This window comes from Lemur catta, chromosome 6 (genome assembly GCF_020740605.2).
Source record: "Lemur catta isolate mLemCat1 chromosome 6, mLemCat1.pri, whole genome shotgun sequence".
Classification (NCBI taxonomy): domain Eukaryota; kingdom Metazoa; phylum Chordata; class Mammalia; order Primates; family Lemuridae; genus Lemur; species Lemur catta.
In genome coordinates, this window is record NC_059133.1 from 63,742,972 (window position 1) to 63,766,055 (window position 23,084).

The window sequence follows — 23,084 nt, forward strand, 5'->3', positions numbered from 1 at the left end:
ATATGTTAATGAGCCCTTCCAAGTGAGAACTCGGTTAAATGTGCCATTTGCTGACATCATTGTTATGGGCAGAGTAGAGATGATTTCTTTAAGAGGTGGCCTTTCAAATTCTCCCAGCGTTTGGGGGCCCGCGCGTGCACCTGCTGGAGGGGGAAGTTTACATAAGCGTCCTAGGGCATTTGCATCCTAGCGGCCTTACTCGCCGGGCGCCTGCGAATGGAGCGCGCGGACGGAGGTAGGTGCTCCATCCGCAAGGCTGGCCAAGTGGGTGGGTAACTTTTCGAGGAACAGTGCTCGCGGGACCTTGCGGAGCCCTGCCAGGGGCACGGTCGGCGGTGACAGTTCCTGGAAAGCGGGCGGCGGCGGGATCCGGCTGGGCAGGCGCCTCCAGCGGACGCGAGCAGCGATCCGAGCCGGGCTGGGACAGCGAGCCGGGCGGCCGGCCCGCCGCGCTCGGCGGAGGGTGGGATCGACAGGAAGCGAAATGGTTACTTTTTTTTACTGCGAGCTCTGATTACTTTTGAAGATCGCCGGCCCCAGGCGGGCTCCCGGCGCGGAGCAGAGACGGGTTTTTCTCTCCGCAGAGGAGGATCCTGGAGAGACGCAGAGCAGGGGCGCGGGGAATGCGGTGGCCTGGACGAGGCGCCTCAAACCCGGGGAAGCGGAGTCGCCACGCCGGCGGGGACAGGGGGTCTCCGCGGAGTTGGAGGACCTTGTGTCGGGCCCCCCACAGCTAGTTAGGGAGCTGCCGCGGGTGAGAATCGCGGCGATGCGCCGAAAGGGGGCTCGACGGGGACCGGCCCGGGGGAAAGTGCGTCATGGCGGGGCGGGGGCGGGGGCGACCCGGGGGGCGCGGCCCGCCGCGATTTAGTGGGGGCCTCGCGCCCGCCGCCTCGCCCCTCGGCCCCCGCCCTGCTGGGGTCTCGCCAGGAAATGGGTGGGCGAGGGTGACCCGGAGGGCACCCAGCCCTCTCTTCCTCCGGGAACCGGCCCACGCCCGCTCAGGGCCGTCAGCCCCGCCAGCCGCAGAGCGGTGGGCGCCGAGCGTGTGCCGAGGGGCTCCGCGGCGGGAGGACTGCGGGCCGCGCTCGGCGACCGCCGGTGGGGAGCCGCCGTCTGGGTCCCGGGCTTGCAGCAGGCGGCGGCAGGCAGCGGACCCTGGGGGGCTGCGGGCGTGCGCGTCGCTGCGCGTCTGCCAGGAACTTCTCGGAAGACGCGGGGACCCGCGGGCACCCGGTGCCGCCGTCCAGCGCGGGGCTAGCGCTCTGCCCCGGAGGGGACGCTGCACCGAGGCTTTCTTCTGGAGGTGGGTAAGGGGAGCTTGAAGGCGGCTTTCCTGTCCTCGGGGACAAGGGGGACTGCTCTCCGGGGGCTTCGCGGCGGCGCCGAGGAGGGGCTCGCTGCCCGCCGCCGGGTCTCCCAAGCCGGGAGGCGGACGAGGGGCCGGGACCGGGGCCGGCCGGCGGCCTGGGGCGCCCCCTCGCGGCTCCAGCCGCCGCCGCCGCACGGTGGCAGCGCTTGCGGGCGCTGGGGGCGCTGGCGCCCGCCCCGGGGCGTCCCTCCTGCCGCCGGGGGACCCAGAGGAGCCCCGACAGCCTTCAGTCGCGGCCCTGTCGAGAATGGGCGCGCTGGACGGTGCCGAAGTAGGGTGACATTCTTTCCCTCCTGCTGTCCTTTATCCGTATTGTCAAAAGCTCGGGTTTTCACGTTACTCTGTGTCCGTATAAACCAGGCTATGTGCGGAATTTGTTTTTACAACTCGAGTCTTGTGACTTCTCAAACACTTTCTTGAAGTGTTTTCTCTGGAAACTTGTTTCAAATGAGCGCTGTAAGTTTCACAAAGAGCAGTGTTGTTCAGGAGCCAACAGGTGACGGGTGAAACCTGAGTCTGTGTGTACATTGGAGGCAAGTCTGGCTGCCGTTTCCTTGGGCCGCCGTTGAAAATAGAAATTCAAAAAATCAATAGGAGACTGACGGGAACACGATTTGGAGAAAATATCTGCGCCCCCCCCCCCCCGTTGTGGTAAATAATGTCCTCATTAGAACAGTGCCCTGCGTGGCGCACCTCATGCCACAGTGGGCATTGTCGCTCTGGCAAAGGACCCTGCTTTGTCATCACGTTTCCTCCTTTTGTTAAACAGTCTGTCTTACTGTCGTGGAATGTATTTGTGCATGAAATCAGAACGTTTTGAAAGAGTTCCACGTTTCCTCTTGGAAAAATGGATAGTTTCTTGGCCATTGGGTAGTACACGGTAGCCCACTCAGCTGTCTGAAAATGTACAACTGGGATGGAGGTTTACCTGGAAAATGCCAAAGGGCATATGGCCTAATGCCACTGATTGCTGGTACGAAGTACCTTTAGTAAAGGAATGTTTCATGAGCAATATCTTCTGATAGATAACTTCATTATACTCTTATTTTTCAAATAAGTGAAATTGAATTGGGCTCAGCTGGCAATGAGTTTATCTTTAGCAGACAACAGGCACATTGAATGCTCTTTAGGTGTGTGGAAACCTTAATGAGATTGCAGTTCAGTGTCTCTTTACTATGAAATTCAGATCTTGATTGTAATAGTTTTGATACCTCTGGTTTCATTTGTTTTAAGTTAAGGACATCATAAATTAGGAAATGTGTATATCCATAGGGTTGTATCTTTTTCTTTTGAAAAGAATGGAAGTGTTACATGTGTCTGTGCTCTGAATTAGTCTGTAGTTAAATTCACCTGCGTATTTAGCCTGGCAGACTTAAGAGTAGCTTTTGAATGGGGAACCTGTGATCTGCATCTTCTATGCACTAAGGCCTTGTTAACAAGCAGTTTAACAAAGAAGTTGTTAAACAGTTTGTGGCCCACAGGATGGCACTGAGCAGCAGGGGACACCTAGGGAATGTTCGCTCAACTGACTTCGCAAATCAGTATCTGTTCTGGTTTTTGGTGATCAAAGGATTTCTAACTTCCCTGGGCAGGTTCACACAAGAAATACTTTTTCATAGGGAGGATTCTACAATGCCATGGTACTCTTCACATAGGAACTAGAGAAGAATTTCATTGGGAAAAGTATTTGTAATTAGGAATATGACCTTAGACTTCATATTCACTGGCAGACACTGAAAATTATTCTGCTTTCTATTTGCACAATTTTGATTTGATTTGGTGACTTGGTCTGAGAAAATTTTGAATAATAGGAATCATAGAAGGAATAATAGGAATCATTGAGGTTATGTGGTTATAACCTCAATATGTATCTGACTGAACTCATTCTCCTGAATTCCCTCAAATTCTCACTCCCTTCTGAGTTGCCTGATAGTATAATATATATTGGTACATCATCTTTCAATCACCTGATACTTTATCTTTGACAGTTTCCCCCTTTCCTATTAGTTCCTTTTACTTTCCTCCCCAAGCCACCAAGTTTAGGCTTTCATAGGAACTAATTGGCCCCTCCCAGGCTCCTTTTGTCTTCCCTGAACATCAGTCACTACCATATTAATCATCTTTAAGACCAGAAGTATCTTGTGGTACACTCCACTCATGTGCCTTTTGTGGTTTCCCATTGCCTATGGTGTTAAGTCCAGTCTTCTGTCTGCCATGTATAATTATTGAAAATATGATTCAGATACCATTGCCATCTACTCTTCTTTGAAAGAATCTTGTCTTCTAGCAAAACTGTCCGTTCTTCACTGCCTCTGGACCTTCATATGCTGTGCTGACTCATTAAGCTCTTTAAATAGTAATGGCTCATTTATGTATATGTCAAGGTCAACCAAAATAATAATCCCTAGCTATCCTGGATGTGGTATACAGCCCAGTAGGAAATAAAATGATCCCAAATAATCAAAATAGCATAATAAAATAATAAAACTGCTTTTTAGTTTGAATAACACTTTCACATACTGTATACTATGTTATTTTACCAGTGATTACTGTGCTTATAGGAGGAATGCTTAAACCCTCATCTATGGTGTAATTATTCTATATGCTTTTAGATGAATATTTTCAAAGGGTAGTTGCCTAATTTACAGAATATTGGAAGCAACAAATTTAAAAAGGTTTGGAGATTATTGGTTGTGGGCATAAAGGAAAGATAACAAGAGAAGTAGCAGGAATCAAAACATCGTGAGAACGGAGGAAAAAAACCTACAAAAAGTTTGCCAGTTACCGTAAATGTATAGGTCAGGGGCCATCCAGTCCAGCAATGGTATCTGAATCATACTTTCAAGAATTATATATGGCAGGCAGAAAACTTTGGACTTAACTCTGTAGGCAAGGGGAAACCAGAAAAGGCACATGAGTGGGGTGTGCCATGAGATGTGAGGTAGCCCTAAACCACCCTCATATTCCAGTTAAGAAACTAGGTTCTCGGCTCACACTCAGCTGGATGGCAGGGTTAAAACTTCTGTTTCTTGAATCCTGAAGCCAGTGTTTGTCCTACTGTGCTCCAAATGAAAACAATCAGCCAAAGGCTAAATCACATATAATTTGAACACATACCACCATTAAAGAAAGCAAGGAGATATATAGTGGACTTTGAAAACATTCTTATCAAAGTGACTACATTTTTTTTTAAGTTCTGGCTTTTAATGGAATAAATGTCAGTTGTCTTCTTTTTGATATTCTCCAGAATCATTCAGTAATGACCTTTAAATATAAGGATGAATCAATGAATTGAGTGAATGAATCTAGGAAGTAAATTTCGTGAGGAACCCCTCATTACATCACTGTGTTGGATGAATGAAACTGGACTCTAATTTGGGGAACAAAGCATATATTAAGTGTTCATAACTGTTGCTCTACCTAAGGCAACTGGAAAGACCCTGCCATGTTCCGTAGACCATTACATGGACCATTACATGTGCTGTGTGTATATGCGTGCTATGTGTGTAGTGCTGGAGGTTTTATGTGGGGACTGGTTAGAAGATGCCTCCAAGGCAGCTGTAAATGGTGGCCAATAATTTGGTAAAAATTGTTTGCCCTTCAGGAGGCTAGAGCCTTCCTGAATTCAAAAAGATGATGAAATCCAAGTATCAACATTCAGTCTTCATTTGTTACTAACATGCTGTTCTGATTCCGTATATCACTGGTCACTTGAAGAGAATTTGTCTAGTCAGAGTGGAAGTACAACAATGCCAATTATTGGTATATTGCAGTCGTAACTGTGTATTTTTATAATTCTCCTGTGATTTAAAACTCTTTTGCATCCTTAGACCATCATTGGAAGGAAAGTAGTTGCTGTTTTTAAAGAATCAGATCCCAGGATGTTTTGTGAGGTGTCAAAGGTACGAAGACTTCAGCACTGAGTTTACTGAATGCTGAGAGTACCAGATTCCATTCCCTAAGTATTGCTCCTATCCCTTGGGTCAGATGTCCTCTTGACAAGTATATGATGATTGAGAAGTCATACATCTGCTAGCTGTTTGTCTTTGAGTCTTTTTAAATGGTGTAGTTATTTAACTATGTTAAAGGAAGGGGGGAGAGAGAAAGGACAAAGGAAGGAAATGGAACTGTTTCATTGTCTATTGTATGGTTTGCATGGAATGCCCCCATGACAGTCCTTCTAAGAAAAAGGTTGGCCAGCTCCCTCTACCCAACCTTGGGCTTCTTTCTCACCTCCCTTGTACCCGTGCCCTTTCTTTCTGTTTGTCATTTATTCCTCTACTTGACTCTGATAGTTGGCTTTTAGTCTTCAAAATAGTGTCTGCAAAGAACTCATGGCCTGCTTGAATTAAACTCAAATACTTGTTCTCTGTACTTGACCTTAGTGCCATCTTTGATGGTGTTAGCTATAAAAAGGTTTTGCTTCCTCTGTGCATTTCCTTAATGCTCAGACTCTGTTTGGAACCTGAACAAACCAATCCCTGAAAACTATTTTACTTTCTTTTCTTCTGCATTATGAGACTTATTTACCTTCAGAATTGTAAAGAGACACTGGAGAAGTGAGACTCCAACTGATTCATTTCCAAACCTAGTCCAGGATTGGTTAATGCATAATTGTCATTCATTTATTATTAAGCTTATTACAGCATTTCAAGACCAAGACGATAAACCTGCCTTAGAATAATCACAGAATACTGATGGTTTGAACTATTTTGACTTTTTATTCTATTTTTCTCCAGCATCTAACATAATGCCTTGTATGTTGTTTTTAAATAAATGTGTTTTTAAAAGGATACCAAGTTTAACTATGGTTAGGTAAGAGAATGTAAAAAAATACACACTGTCAGATGGATCCCACAAAAGAGAACAAACGTGTGTGTGTGTGTGTGTGTGTGTGTGTGTGAGAGAGAGAGAGAGAGAGAGAGAGAGAGAAAAGGATGATGACGATAGAGCAAATGGAGCAAAATGTAAACAATTGATGAATCTGGATAAAGGATATATGAGTTCCTTTTACTATTCTTGCAACTTTTCTAAAGCTTAAAATTACATCGAAACAAAAATATACCAAAAAAGTGTGCAGGGCACAGGACAGGGCCACTGTTCGTCTAAGGGTGATTCTATATAAGGAAAAAGGCATGATAACAAAATCTTACTATCACAACCCTAGCTTTGAATAATAGTTCTATTTCCATTATAATTCAGCCTATTTTGTAAACCTGATTTCTGCCCCTATTTCACGTGATCAACCTTAAAGAGAAAACACCTGAAAATGAAGTTTCAATAGAATTTTTCTATGAAATCTTATTCACCTATGCTCATACGCTTGGCCTGAAAGATGGTATTTTAACAGACCAAATACAACCATGTTTAGATGTCATCAGGAAGACCCTCCGTCATGACTCTGCATAAGGAGTGGCCAGCCTCTACTCTCCCTTTTGGGCTGCCAAGGTAAATACCATATAGTAATGCAAATGCCTAAGGAAGGGGTATTTGTGCGATTGCATTTTTACTTACAATTTTTATTGTCACGTTTTATAAGCACAAGAACCATGTTCAGCTACTGCTTTCACCCAACCGATAGACTTAAGAATAGACTCTCAGAATCTGCAGGCAGATCTTAAAACATAAAAAAAAAAAGAATCCAAATTCAAGTTTTCCTGTTAACAGGTAAAGAAAAAGTATTAATAGCCAGTGGTGATGTAATGACTCTTACCACAGCCTGGTCCAAGTGGAAGTCATGATATATAACTTGTTTCTTTAACGTGTGTTTTTTTGGTCAGCTCTGAGAACTTGCTAATAAATGTAATATTTTTTCTTTTTTTCTTTTTTTTACTCGCTCCAACGAGCAGAATTTATTTTGTCTTTTTTTTTTTAAAAAAAATCTCCTAAATGTTCTCCAGGAGTGTTTTGTCATTTTTAAGTAATTATTCTCTGATATAAAGGAAAAAGAAAGGCTTTCTCCAATGAATAAACTCTGAACCAGCAGCTCATGAGGCCAGTGAATTTTTGCAATCCTTTCTGACTGTACATTCTCCCTAAAATCCCTTCTGTGGGTAAAGTGTCTGTCTCCTATCCAGTTGTGTCATTTTGTGTGTCTGCAGTGCAGTAGCATGGCTGGTCCCCCAAAGAAAAGGGAATAGACTCAGTTCCCACCCCAACAAGGCAGTGGGGGGTTGTAGGTTTATGATCACAGATAGTCCTGAGGCTACTGCTTGTTAACTTATTGACCTTGGACAACTGACCCGGAGGCAAATGGCGCAGAGGCTCAGTTGCCTTATCGGTTAAGTGAGGTACCACCTACGCTGGGTTGCTGGACGTGGTGATTAAATGCCATAGCACTAATGGTACCAGGCTAGGCACAAAGGAGTTAGTTAGCTGTCTGCTGACAAATGAAACAGAAAGCCATGCCTGTGATGAAAATGATTTTGTCACGTTCCTTCAGTTGCCCTCATTACATCCTCCATGAATGACAGTGGGTCCCCAGTGTAGGTTGTAGGAAAGCCGGAATGAACACTATGAGAGCTGAAGGTTTGAAATGTGGCCAGCACTTCCAGGTGATGGGGAGGAGGGATGGTGGCGTTCAGTGCTAACGTTGATTTACTGTACATTTTCCACAAAGGTTAATCAAAGGAGTACACTGTAAAAGTAATCCATATCTTTGGCAATCTGTCTTTGTGCGAACTTGGAAAATCCATGCTTTGTCTTAATTTGTGGTGTTTTGTTTGATAATACAACGACATTTAATTTTTAGGTTCTATTAATTAAATAATATTTACATTCTCTGTAAGTCTGCAGAGCGGATACCTTAGTGTCTCCCTCCTCAGACAGATTTGGCCAGGGACAAATGTTCCTATTTCATGATTCAGGTAGAATTGCATTGAAGGCAGCCGTTCTCCTGGTGGGGGTTTTTGAGTTACTAATTAAATTCTTAACCTCTCGTTCTCTTCCTTTGACATGTGGGAGTTGCTTCTTCAAAACAAAAGGGAAAGACTGGATCCAGGAAATTTTCTGACTTTCATTAACACATCCTTTTTTAGTGAGGAGTAAGAGGAATGCGCCTGTTCAGAAGGCCTTTCCTAAGACGTGAATGAATCGCACCTGTGTGAAATGACGATTTGTTTAAAAGGTCATAACCTCCCAATGGTAGTGCAGGAAATGAGGTCATCTTTACTTTGTGTTCAGGGTGAAGGAAAGTTAAATTTATTAGTTGGAATAATATCTACTGTGTGGCACTGCTCCTACTGCTAGTAAAGACTGCAGCCATGGAGTGCTTGGCCTTCATTTTCGAGCTGATACAACTTTAATTTTTTCAATGTCCTTTGATTTTGAAAAGGAAAACCATTAAGTTTTAATAGGTAACATTTTCTAACACTGTAAGGATTGAGAGTTGCATTGAAATAGTTGCTGAAAAATAATTGGTTTTCAGGCTGAAAGTGTTTAGGTTTTCACTGCCTTTCTCACTTGTTTATGCAAATAAGCTTTTTTTTTTTTTTTTTGGTACATCCTTCCTGCGATGGAAGAACATTTATTAAGGCAGAAGAATTTTTGGAAGTCTGACACATCAGTGTGTGACTAGACTCTGGCTTTTAGCTGTATTACCTTGGGCAAGTCACTTAACTTCCCCAAGCCTTGTTTTCTCAAAAATGATTGGGATAGGATAATTCCAATTTTCTTTCTTTACATCATTTTTTGGGGGAAAGAGGCAGAAAAAACTCCATCTGTTCCTGAAAGTTCTGTTATCTTCCCCGCCCCCCCTTAATTTCTTGATAATGGATGATTTTTAAGAACCAGAAGACACTTAACAAAGAACATAGATGGTGATAACAAAGTGCCGGGGTTGCAGGGCAAGGAATGTTGTCTGACACCTTTGTGGTCCTTCACTTGGGGAGGCTTTTCGTTCAGAGAAGGATTTATTTACATCTCGCTTTGCATTTCACACGTAGTAGGTGCTGCATAACGTTCAGTGAATGCTGGTTTATAACACAATTAAACTCAGTAGCCACCAGGCTGGATTTTATTTGAACCTAGTGCTGTGTTCAGTTACGGTTTGTTGAAGGAAATTATTGATGAATGTCTGGCTGACTTGAGCCCTCAGTAAGGGCTGGAGGATTTAATGTGCTATATAAGGATTTAACTGTGTTATTTCTATTCACTGTGTAAACTAAGTTTACTGTCTTACAAAGCATGATTAGAAACCTGAAACCGAAGCAGTTTGGCTCGGTGGGCCCACTCTCAGCAGGGAGCACTGCCTCAGTTGGAAAAATTGCTTGGGAAATAGGAGGACCCGAGCCATTTTTCATGGCGCCCAGTAGTGAGCAAGGCAGGTGGCCCACTCCCTAACACTTCTTTCTACAACTCGTAGGACTTCACAGGAATTTCATTTGTGGGCAAGTTAGAAAGTCAACAAAGCAACTTTCTTGAGGACTTTTCTAATGAATTGTGTGTAGAGAGGCACCTTTTAAAGGTGACTAGAAATAAACTAGCTTTGGTGGCATTTTCTGAACTACTGAGCCGGTCTATTTCTGAATTGTATCGCCCTAGATTTTAGGTTTCAGTGGCCTGGGGGGCGAGGGGGGTGTTGTGACACTGGTAATTTGATTACTTTCTCTGGGCCCAGCTATGTGTAAACAGCATTCAGTAAACGCTCTTGGGGGTAAGAGAAATGCATTCAAGTTTTTAATTTCTTTGTTTTTTTTTTTTTTTACAGTGCCCACAGCAGACATTGTTTGATGCCCTGTGACTGAGAAACGAGGCTTCCAGCTTTATTATTATGCCTTTGGAGATGGAGCCCAAAATGAGCAAACTGGCCTTTGGGTGTCAGAGAAGTTCCACGTCAGACGATGACTCCGGCTGTGCCTTGGAGGAGTACGCCTGGGTGCCCCCAGGTCTCAGGCCGGAGCAGGTGGGAACCCCATCGTCCTACATTTTCTGTTTGTGTTTTTTATATATGTAAAACATTGCTGCGATGCTGGCTCACCACCCTCCTCAGTCCTCACTTCTCTTTGTATGGCTTTGAATATTTGCTCTGCAAGGTCACATTTAGTTTCTCGACAAACATTTCCAATCTCTTAGTCCTCATGGATGCAGAAGCCCCATAATGATGCCATTTTTGCTCTAATGAATGAAACCCAGAGTACTACCTGTGCACTGCCTGTGTGGATTTCTGATGAGTCCCCCTTGAGAGAGTGAGAGGAATTACCTTTGTAAAAACTTCATTGACAACAGAAGGGTAATGAGAGGAAAGTTTCCATTCCAGTTCTCAGCAACGCTTTTGCTTTGAAAGAGAGATACAGAACTCTGAAAGCATTTGAAGTGTTATTGCTTTGATAAGTTTGTATGTAAAAGAGTCTGTCCCCACACCGTGGGGACTGGAAAAAAAGAGTTAATTTTGTGTTTTGTTTATATTGTTATTTTAAGGAAGATGAGAACATTCTATGTGCCTATTTTTATTTTCCCAATATCCTTATAATGATGAACTTGTTGAAGATATTATAACAGCAAAGGCTTCATTTGAAATAAAAGATGACTGCTGGGTCATGGTTGCTTCTGAGTTATGGTTCTGTCTCCTGTAGGGTAGGGACTCCTTTGAGAACAGCGTACCTTTATTCATCACAGCCTAGCACTGTACCTAGCGCACCTACAGCTGGTATTCAGTAAGCGTTTCTAACTGTAAAAAGCTTCTAGATTTGATACAATAGAGAGAGGATGGAGTGCCGGTCCAGAGCTAGGAAAGCAATATTTTGACAAACTACTTATTAGGTAGAACCCCTTCTTACATCTTAGGGCGGGTAGGGTTTGTAATTTACTAAGCTATTGAAGTAGGCCCCAAATTCCTAATACCTGTCTTTTTTTCTTGAATCACTTTCATTCCTTCTTAGCACTGCATTATCCTTTGCAGTGCTCACTAAGGAATATTCCTTTAAATACAACATAGAAACAAACAAAAATTAAGTTCTCCTTACCAGGTGAATAAAACACAGCTCAATATGACTCCTCTCCATTTTCCTTGGGGAAACTGGCTCCAGGTATTTTGAAAATTGTACCCAGGGAAGCAAAGCTGATGTTTGAGAGAAACTGATAAGGGAGAACTTATAAAGTTTAACGAGACAACTTGTGTCTTTGTAATGTGTAAAATTCAGAGAGAAAATGAATGTATTTGTGTAGCAGCTGGTTTTTGGACGGTGTCACCAGGCCCGTGTGGTCATTTGCAAGACTCTGATCTCTTGGCTGACCCTCGGAAGATTGGCTGAAGAACAGCAGCATTAAATGTGCATATTTTATGGTGCATAATTTATGATGCCCCTAATTGTCACTGCAAATTACATTCCTGAAGAGCAGTTTAGCAGCGGGATGCTAGTTGTCTGAAGGTGCTGCAGTTCTGCGAGTTGGCTCAGCTGGTCTTCTCATTAGCTACAAGAGGCCAAAGCTGGTACCTAGGGAAAGGTAACTATTAAAGATCGAGTAAGCTAAGATGCTCTGTGTGTTGATGCCATCCTCTGTCTTCTGCAGATCCAGCTCTATTTTGCTTGCTTACCAGAGGACAAGGTTCCTTATGTTAACAGCCCTGGAGAGAAACATCGGATTAAACAGCTTTTGTACCAGTTGCCACCACATGATAATGAGGTAAAATATTAGGAAGAAGGCTTAATTAGAAAAAGGAAAAAATAGAGGATAAGCATGGAGATGCCTCTCATAAACCCCAGCTCCTCACTGGCTAAGGCTGTCTTTTGCTTTTCTTCAGTTAAAATTTGGCCAGAGAATACAGCTTTCCATTCTTCAGAAGAAGAGAGAAAAGGGTGTCAGTGCAATAAACTTAACACAAGTTGGTTTTTATAGTGTTTGCAGCCACCCACCTATTTCCAGCAGCCCATAGATTCCTGAGATTTCCCTGCCCCTGCATCCAGAGCGAGTACTTTATGGTGGTTGAGGCCTGGAGTGGAGTTGAGTGCCTCTAGAGTGGAGGGTGAAAGTGGCCATTAACAAGTTTAAACCTTTTGTAGAAAGGTTAATGGCTTACTTGTTTTAAATGTCTCTGCTGATAATGGTTTACATTAAACATTTCATGTTAAAAAAATAAAATTAGAATAAGGCTATTTCTTCAAACTGCATTTCCCTTTTTTTAGAGAGGCTGCAAGATTTAGGTATGGTGCCATTTTAAAACTGGGGATACATGAGGCCAGCTAGCTAAACTTGCTGTTTTGTTTCCTGAAACTCTTAACTCTGGAAGTAAAAAGTTGGTGAGGAATATTGTGCACTCGAGTGTAGTACTTCTGTTGTCCTTTCTGTGAAGGTGCGATATTGCCAGTCTTTGAGTGAAGAGGAGAAAAAAGAATTGCAAGTGTTCAGTGCTCAACGGAAGAAAGAAGCACTTGGAAGAGGAACAATTAAACTTTTGTCCAGAGCAGTAATGCACGCCGTGTGTGAGCAGGTAGCCCTGTCTGGGATGCGGAGTTTGTGGGTGTGATGTAGGGGGAGTGGGGAGGAAGGACAGGTGACAGGGATAGCACAGGTGTGAGCCCTGAAAGCCTCCAACAAATAAGAGAAAGAAAGACAGCCTAGCTTTCCATTAAACAGCAATTCATATCCATAACTGGCCACCCTGCCGTGTATGGCAGCAGGAGTCCGTCTTCCTCTGTGCAAACTCCGGGTGAAATCCTGCCTTTCGTGGGATCTTGGCATTGGTGGAAGGTGCCAGGATGCACCTCATATTCAAAAGATGCAGAAACATGAAGACATTCAGATCCTTACCAGCATTTCTCAGAGTAGGAAATGTATCCAGCAGGAGGCTGGCTGAGGAAAACCACTCTTCCTGTGAATGTGATTACACTGTCCTTAGAAGCAGGCTGAAGCAGGCCAGTGTCATAGTATATCTGAGGCATGTGCATTACGGTGGCGAGTCACCAGCAATACAGTATTAAGGGACTGTTTAATCAGAGGAGATAAAAATAAAAGCTTTCCCGATTAAATTTGGGGTTTATCATAAAGTAGGAAAGGCTGAGAACCCCATCATCAAGAAAGGACCCTTTCCCATGCAAACTCGTTTGTCCACAGTGCGGGCTGAAGATAAACGGAGGTGAAGTTGCGGTGTTCGCCTCCCGTGCCGGCCCTGGCGTGTGCTGGCACCCATCCTGTTTTGTCTGCTTCACGTGCAACGAGCTGCTGGTCGACCTCATCTATTTTTATCAGGATGGAAAAATTCACTGTGGCAGGCACCACGCGGAACTGCTCAAACCACGGTGCTCGGCATGTGACGAGGTAAAAAAAAATTCATTCCTGCACACTGGGGAAAAATAAGCTTGGAGTAAGCCAATGTTCCACTGTCCACATCTAAGCAAAATATAAATACCTCCTGGATTTTTTTCTGCAAGCATAGTTTTACATTCATACAACGGAATAATATGTAGCTAATAAAGAGAGGGCAGCAGATATCTGTGATGGGTTGGTGAGAAAAAAACAAGTTGCAGAAGAGTATGTACCAGATGATCTTATTTTTGTTAAATAAAGGGGAAAAAACCCAATATAATGTACTTATTTGTTTATCCTCAGAAAAGTGTGCAAAGACAAATACTGAGTTAATAGTGGTTGCCCTGGGGGGATGGGGAGAGGGATGGTGGTGTGAAAGGAAACTTTTTCCTAAAGCTTTTTATTTTAAATTAATTTTAGATTTACAAGGAGTTGCAGTGCTATTATAGAGAGATCCTCAATATCCTTCTCCCAGCTTCCCCTGATGCTAACATCTTACATTACCATGGTATATGTACCAAAACTAACATTGGTATGATACCATCAATTAAACTATAGATTTTATTTAGATTTTCCCAGTTCTTCTACTAAATTCCAAGACCTAATCCAAGGTACCTCTTGCATTTACTTGTTGTATCGTCCCTCAGTCTGTGACAGTAAACTTTTAGTTTTTACTTTTATACATTTACTTATAAGTTTTTTCAATGATTTGTTATTTGAACATTATTTTGAAACCAAAAAAATTAAAAATTTTAAAAGTCCTTAATCTGGAGATGGCCATCAGCTCAAAGGAAGCATTATCTATACAAGTGCTATTCACCCTATTTCAGCATCTGTGTAGCTATCACTGTGTTGACCCCACAGACCTAAATTTTTGAGTTTTCTTTCTATTAAAACACTAAATTGGCCAGGCGCGGTGGCTCACACCTGTAATCCTAGCACTTGGGAGGCCGAGGCGGGCGGATTGTGTGAGCTCAAGAGTTCGAGACCAGCCTGAGCAAGAGCGAGACCCCGTCTCTACTAAAAATAGAAAGAAACTATATGGACAGCTAAAAATATATATATAGAAAAAATTAGCCGGGCATGGTGGCGCATGCCTGTAGTCCCAACTACTCGGGAGGCTGAGGCAGAAGGATTGCTTGAGCCCAGGAGTTTGAGGTTGCTGTGAGCTAGGGTGACGCCATGGCACTCCAGCCCGGGCAACAGAGTGAGACTCTGTCTCAAAAAAAAAAAAAAAAAACCCACTAAATTATGTTCTTTGGCAGATTATGCCAACAAAGTGTTATTGGGGAGCAAAAATATGACCAAATGAATTACCTCCAATGTAGAAGTCTGTTTGGTTTTTTAAAGTTTAAGCACGCATTTGTGTCATTTCTCTTTTTCAACACTGTCGATTTATGCTCTTGTTTTATAGCTAAATCAAGTTAGATTTAAGTTCGTGGCTATAGTAGCTATCTGAATTTTTAAAGAGCCAGTGTCTGTGCATTGCCCAGAAAACATGCAGTTACTTGGCCTTTAAAGTAGTTTGCAATGATTTTCCTTCATTCTGTGGTTTCATATTTCTTTTTAAAGATAATTTTTGCTGATGAGTGCACAGAAGCTGAGGGTCGCCACTGGCACATGAAACACTTCTGCTGCCTTGAGTGTGAAACGGTCCTAGGAGGACAGAGGTATATCATGAAGGATGGTCGCCCGTTCTGCTGTGGCTGTTTCGAGTCTCTCTATGCAGAATACTGTGAAACCTGTGGGGAACACATTGGTAAGTCCCCGGCCCGCCTGTCTGCCCTGTCACAGAGCCATTAGTCAGGCTGTGATTATCCAGTCGTCTTTATTTTTTTAAATTGAGGTATGATTTGCATGCAGTGAAATGTACAGATCTTAAATGTTTCAGTTAAGTTTTAACAAGTGAATATATAGTCTATTCTTGTTATCTGCAGTAGTTGTGTTCTGTAAAGTTGCTGTGAACACTGAATACTGGATTCATGAACACTGAATGTTGCTCCTAGGGGACATACAGGGTTAGGTTCCTGTTAGCCGCTGGTCACAACATTTTCATCAACCCATTGATACATAACCTCGTCTCATGTGTGTTTTGGTTTAAAGCCGCCTTATTGCCTATATATTGTTGATGTATTAACATTAAGTCACGGCCAAATCCTAACTCAAGATTAGGAGCTTGTGTATGTAATACATATATTTTCTCCATAAGGTATATCACAACCTACTTTAGGAACACTAGATTGCACTTTGGCATTACATTTGGGGGCCATTTTAAGCAGCAAAATCACCTACAAAAAGCACAAAAATGCAAAAAACATGGCACTAAACATACTATGAATAGGACACTTGTTTTCAGTCTGAGAGCTGAAACAAAAGGCAGAGAGAGCACTGCTTTGACCTCAGCTGGGAACGTACAAGTTGGTCAATTCAAATTTTCACCACTCTGCACATCTGCAAAAGTGAAAGTGCTGCAAGTACTGCCTTTGGCATTATAAATTTTAGTGAGTAAGAAATTCAAATACAGAATCCACGAATAATGAGGATTAAACATACCTGCATAACCCACACCCCTATCAAGATACAGACATTTCCATCATCCTTGAGAGTTCTCTCATGCCCACGGTCTTTATTTTTTTTTCCCCCATTTCTTCCTTCGTTGCAGACATTAAGCTATAAGCTGTTATTCTGTCCTTTTTCAAAACAGGTGTTGACCATGCGCAGATGACCTACGACGGGCAGCACTGGCATGCCACGGAGGCATGCTTTTCTTGTGCCCAGTGTAAAGCCTCTTTGTTGGGATGCCCATTCCTTCCCAAACAAGGTCAGATTTATTGCTCAAAAACATGCAGCCTCGGTGAAGATGTCCATGCCTCCGACTCTTCTGACTCTGCATTTCAGTCAGCTCGATCCAGAGACTCCCGAAGGAGCGTCCGAATGGGCAAAAGCAGTCGTTCAGCGGATCAGTGTAGACAGTCTCTCCTCTTGTCCCCTGCTCTGAACTACAAGTTTCCTGGCCTTTCAGGCAATGCTGATGACACCCTTTCTCGAAAATTGGATGATCTGAGTCTCACCAGGCAAGGAGCAGGTTTTGTCAATGAAGAATTTTGGAAAGGCCGAGTAGAGCACGAAACCCCAGAAGACCCTGAAGAATGGGCCGAGCATGAAGATTATATGACACAGCTCCTCCTCAAGTTTGGTGATAAAAGCCTCTTTCAGCAGCAGCCCAGTGAGATGGATATCCGAGCCAATGAGCATTGGATATCTGATAACATGGTTAAAAATAAGACCGAACTAAAGCAAAATAACCAGAGCCTTGCAAGCAAAAAATACCAATCTGATATGTATTGGGCACAGTCGCAGGATGGACTGGGTGATTCTGCTTATGGCAGCCACCCAGGCCCTGCAAGCAGCAGAAGGCTCCAGGAATTGGATCTGGACCATGGGGCTTCGGGATATAACCATGATCAGACACAGTGGTATGAAGATTCCCTGGAGTGTTTGTCAGACTTGAAACCAGAGCAAAGTGTTCGGGATTCTATGGATTCTTTGGCTTTGTCTAATATCACAGGTATGTAATTTAGGGATTATGGGGTATTTGAAAAAGGAGCCACTGAAAAATTTATTCAAAAAATTACAATTCAGCACCAGTAGGGTTTATATTAATTAAAACTGTGGACCACCAGGCACCGTGGCTCACGCCTATAAACCCATCACTTTGGAAAGTCAAGGCGGGGAGGATTGCTTGAGGCCAGGAATTTGAGACCAGCTTGGGCAATATAGCAAAACCCCATCTCTACAAAAAAATAAATTAGCTGGGCATGGTGGCAGGCACCTGTGATCCCAGCTATTCTGGAGGTTGAGAATCCATTGAGCCCAGAAGTTCGAGGCTGCTGTGAGCTATGATCACACCACTGCACTCCAGCCTGGGTGACAGAGCAAGACCCTGTCTCTAAAAAAAAATTAAAAAATAAAGCTGTGGACTAAGGGAATGAAGCCATGTCATTTAAATGCCAAATGCTATAGCAAAACAAACATGTATACATACAGGTGAGTACATGTGTATAAAATGTATTTTCAGTACAATGTTTTAAGATACATATTATCCCTGTTTTAAAGAGGAAAAAATTGATTTAGTTGGAAAAGAGTCTGCAAATGGATTGTGGCCAAAAGATATTGTACTGTTTGGATTGTGCTATATGAATTTTAAGATATTAAAATTGGCCTGTACACTTTATAGGTTCATAACATATTAAGTTTTTTCTTTCTTTCTTTTTTTTTTTTTTTGAGACAGAGTCTCCCTCTGTTGCCTGGGCTAGAGTGCCATGGTGTCAGCCTAGCTCACAGCGACCTCAAACTCCTGGGCTCAAGCAATCCTCCTACCTCAGCCTCCCAAGTAGCTGGGATTACAGGCATGTGCCACCATGCCCGGCTAATTTTTTTTATATATACTTTTAGCTGTGCAGATCATTTCTTTCTATTTTTAGTAGAGACAGGGTCTCACTCTCGCTCAGGCTGGTCTCAAACTCCTGACCTCGAGCAATCCTCCCCCCTCGGCCTCCCAGCGTGCTAGGATTACAGGCGGGAGCCACCAGGCCCGGCCTTAAGTTTTCTTAAATTGCCCTGTGGCAATAAATAGCTCAAGAATAGTTGAACATTTTTTACTCAGATTACAAAATATCACTTTTAATGTTTTCAAAGCACATTCATTAGGTTATCCATACTTTATCCTTAAAATGACCCTCAGCTGTATAGAGTGGATATTATTGCATTTTACAAATAAGAAAACTTGAATTACCAAGAGGCCAAATGATTGGGCCTAGAACCCAGCACATTATGAAACTCACACTGTGACAAGTCTGTGGATACAGAATGTTGCTGTTGCATGGCTAGTTTCATAGTCAAACTAGTGGCGTCCAGTCCTTTCATAAAGGTTATGTTTCTGTAGCATGGATAGGAATGGCTTTAGCAGCTGCCACGGACAGGAATGACCTGTGCCAGGCACGGCAGTGACAAGGATAAGACAGAGCTACCCTCCTGGCTTCTGCACACTTGTCCAAGATAAGGGGAGTTGAGGAAGAACAGGGGGTGAGACTAAGTAAGCACCTCCTGTCTGCCAGGCCCTGTGCCTAGGTGTTTTTAATATCAAAAATAGACATAATTTTATAAATTTAAGTATCAATACGGCTGACATTTTTTGACAGTAATGGGCTGAAAAACAGGCTCCCTTTAAAAAGTAGGAAGTTACACCACTCCCTGTTGTCACAGTCTGTTTGGGCTATATTTATGTCTCTAATTTACCTGGGCCCTGTTATAACAAAGGAGATCAATATCAGCTTTGAGAAAAGTTTTAATAGAAAATTAATCTTGAAGGCAGAGAAGACTGGATGAAGATCTAGGTCAGGGGATGGGCAAACCTCTTCTGTAAAGGGCTAGATAGCACTTTTTAGGCCATACAGTCTCTGCAGCAACTATTCAGCTCTGCCATTGTAGAAAGTAACCACAGACAATAAGTAAACACATAGGTATGGCTGTGTTGCAATAAAACTTTATACATAAGCAAGCTGTTAGATAGTGGTCAGCAAACCACAGCCTCAGTAAAAGATGAGGAAGATGGGTACGGAGTGGTGGCTCACACCCAAAATCTCAGCACTTTGGGAGGCTGAGGCAGAAGGATCGATTGAGGCCAGGACTTCGAGACCAGCCTGGGCAGTATAGCCAGATGCCATCTCTAGCTAGGCACGGTGGCATGTACCTGTCTACTGGGGAGGCTGAGGCAGGAGGATCCCTTGAACATAGGAGTTAAGTTCGAGACTGCAGTCAGCTATGATCACACCACTGCACTCCAGCCTGTGTGACAGAATATGACCCCACGCTCAAAAAACAACAACAAAAAAACATGCCCATGATGGTGGCCATGTGGATGCCAAAAAAGGGATTGATTTGAGAGATGTTCAAATAAAGCAATTTGGCTTTAATGGATTGAGAAGCAGAAACTTCTACATCTTATGTTAATAAACTAATGAAGAGGCTTCCATGAAGAGCTGTTAAATTTTTGCTGCTCATGCCATGTGCTGTAACTAATCTCTGACTCCAAAGTAGGTGGGCTCGTAAGAAAAGCTGTGCCCCTTGTTATCAATTAACAAAATTTATACCTCTTCTCAATTGGTATATATACATGTTGGTTTTCTCCAGGAGGTTTTAAGCAAATATTGAAATTGGAAATTTTGTTTGAAATGTTTCCTTTCAGTAGCTTGTTTGTAATAATTGTCAGAATATTAGGATTATTGAGAAGCATATCTTGTTATGGCTTCTCTTCTAGGAGCTTCAGTGGATGGAGAAAGCAAGCCGAGGCCATCATTATATTCTCTGCAAAACTTTGAGGAGATGGAGGCAGAAGATTGTGAGAAAATGAGCAACATGGGAACTTTGAACTCTTCCATGCTGCACAGGAGTGCAGAGTCCTTAAAGAGTCTGAGTTCAGAGTTGTGTCCAGAAAAAATCATGCCCGAAGAGAAACCAGTACATCTGCCAGTGCTCAGAAGGTCCAAGTCTCAGTCCAGACCACAGCAGGTCAAGTTTTCAGATGATGTCATTGACAATGGGAACTACGACATCGAAATCCGGCAGCCTCCAATGAGTGAAAGGACTCGGAGACGGGTCTACCATTTTGAAGAGAGGGGGTCCAGGTCTCATCACCATCGCCGCAGGAGAAGTAGAAAGTCCCGCTCTGACAATGCCCTGAATCTAGTTACAGAAAGAAAATACTCTCCCAAAGACAGACTGCGACTTTACACCCCCGACAACTATGAGAAATTTATACAGAATAAAAGTGCCCGGGAGATCCAAGGATACATCCAAAATGCTGATCTCTATGGACAGTATGCCCACGCCACTTCCGACTACGCACTGCAGAACCTGGGCATGAATCGGTATCTGGGGCTCTATGGTGAGGATGATGATTCCTGGTGTTCTTCCTCCTCCTCCTCTTCCGACTCAGAAGAAGAAGGATATTTTCTTGGACAACCAATCCCTCAACCCCGGCCACAGAGATACGCCTACTATACAGATGATCTTTCTAGTCCAACTTCTGCACTCTCTGCCCCTCCATTTGGTCAGAGGACAACTAAATCCAAGAAGAAAAAGGGACACAAGGGCAAAAACTGTATTATTTCTTAACCAAGTAGCTACGGAGATCATTTGTTTAAAACTTAGCCATTAACCATCTGAAGCATATCTTTTTTCTTCCATAGGAAAGTTGCTAAAATAGTTTAAAGTGCTTTCTTTGCCCATGTAAATGAGAACCCAACTGCTGTTTACAGTGCCGGATGAACATTTGAAAGGTGTGATTTCTCCAGTTGACCCTCCTCGGATGGTACAGGTGGACATAACAGCTTGTGCCTGTCGGGTGCATTACAGTTTTATGTAGCTGCTTTGGTCTCCAGTCCTCAAGGGAATGCTCAAGATACTGTCTCAAGGTGATTGGATGGGGGTGTTGATTTTACAAGATGGAGAACTCCAGCTGCCTTCGTAAAGCAATAGTGTTTGTCATTTATTTAAGTCAGGTTGGCTCAGGTCCTGATCGGTCTGTCTTGGTGTGAGGTGTGCACATCTTCACGGTGACCTAGCTAACACTGTACCCCTTAGTGTGCAAGGCCAACTGGTCTCCTTTCAACCCTCCTTAGCCAGTTAAACATCGTATTAACTCCAGCTACACATTGAAAAAAAGATATTGCTATTTATAATGTAGTATTTCATAGACTTAAGTGTATTCCTAATTTAACGGTGCAAATATTAATGTATATACTGTACAGTTCAGATTTTAAAGCTGATATTTTTATATCTCTGAATTGTAAGACGTTTGTTACACTGCAGTGCTAGAGTTGTTAGGGAACCAGAAACAGCATTTATGAATGAAATGATTGCTTGTATTTTAGTCAGGGTTTATAAGTTTAGACGGTCAAATTTATATTGCATAGTGATGGAAAGTTCAATTTTTTTGATTTTTCAATATTAAAAAGGCTCTGTATGCATGGTGGGGCTATGTAAATACTCTTTAAAACTATGGCCCTATTAATCTTACGAGTGTTATTTATGGGTCAAGCAATGTAACCTGTACAAATGTAAAAACAAACAAAAAACCCCATACATACCCCTGGAATATATGGTAAAAACAAGTAGAAGCTGTTTGGGTGAATGGCTTTTTTTTCCCCCCCTCTGGGGGAAGGGGTGCCTTTCTCATTCTTAGCAAAGGTGATGATTATCTCATGGGAAGAGACCAGAACTACAAGGATGTGCTTTTTGTGGCAGAGGACTTTGTAGATTTATTGTTTAAAGAGAGGTTATTCCTTTTCATCCCTCCCTTCCAGCTAATCTGTTGGCTTTTAACAGCAATTTTGAAAACTGGGTCTTCTGGTTATGTTTTTCTTTTAAAATCTTTAAGTGAGAGGACGCTGTGCCACTGCGTACTTCACATTACTAGGAGGTTCTAATTCAAGGGGAAATTATGTTGGATTTAAACTGTTGAGCAGATATTCTGATATGTGCCATTCTTGCATATGCTTCTCAGTCGTAACTAAAGGTCCTAGTGGCTTCTGGGACCTTTAGAGAGGTATTTAATAAATGCTTAATAAACAACAAACTACCTTTCTGAATACAAATCTTTTCAAACATCCAAATAACTTCCATTTTGCACCTCTGTGTCAGGCATGACTTATTTTGCAGTCCTTCTGAGAGGGTAGAGACTGCCACTTGACTCCTGCGTGCCCAACGCCCCCACTAGTAGGTGGGAAATGGGACTTCAGGCACCAGAGGCATATTTTTCCGTACCTCCTGGAGGCCTTGGGGAGGACAGACATGAATCCCATAGGTACATCAGTGAATGGGCTGAAGCCTCCCAAGCCCATCCCTGGACAGGGCAAGGCTTTGTACCTGGGTGAGGCAGACTCCCTTTAGAAGAGCACTAATGGTGGGCGAGCTCTTCCCTCAGTAACTGTGTCTTCATTCCCTGGTCTGGTGCATTTGAAGAACATATCAGCAATGAAAAGGAAGTGCATGCATATGGGTAAAGAAATTCACCCAGGACAAAAGACAGTGAAGCATCTCCCAGTTCCTCCTCCCAGAAGTAACCAGTTGTAGCGTATCAGATGTTCAAAGCACACTCATACAAATGTCTCTTTTAAAATTGGTAGCGAACTGTGCACACTGTGACTTATTTTACATGTAGACACTCCACCAGTGCATATAGGTCTACCTCATTCTTCCAATGACTGCTTCATATCCCACTTTATCTATTTAGCCAGTCCCTTAATGATTGATTTGAATTTCCTCATACATACCTTATCCTACACTGCCACACGTGCACATGAATTGGGAGCAGTATAATTAGTGGGACAAAGGTTATATATTTAAAACTTTGGATATTGCCAATTTTCCGCTCAGAAATTTTTCCTGATTGATATTTACATAATAT

General features: G+C 43.0%; 1 protein-coding gene across 2 annotated transcripts; it reads left to right on the plus strand.

The window, feature by feature from the left end:
* Window positions 1-380: 380 nt before the first annotated feature.
* PRICKLE1 (prickle planar cell polarity protein 1) lies at window positions 381-22,253 on the plus strand. 2 transcript variants are annotated; one of them, XM_045553995.1, is made up of 8 exons: window positions 381-754; window positions 10,080-10,274; window positions 11,882-11,995; window positions 12,663-12,800; window positions 13,424-13,627; window positions 15,188-15,374; window positions 16,320-17,183; window positions 19,935-22,253. In XM_045553995.1, exons 2-8 carry the CDS (start codon window positions 10,143-10,145, stop codon window positions 20,789-20,791), a joined length of 2,496 nt encoding a protein of 831 aa, XP_045409951.1. In that variant the 5' UTR covers window positions 381-754; window positions 10,080-10,142; the 3' UTR covers window positions 20,792-22,253. The 2 variants fall into 2 exon arrangements, with proteins under 2 accessions (XP_045409951.1, XP_045409952.1); XM_045553996.1 differs by lacking the exon at window positions 381-754 and adding an exon at window positions 1,016-1,306.
* The last annotated feature ends 831 nt before the right edge of the window (window positions 22,254-23,084 follow it).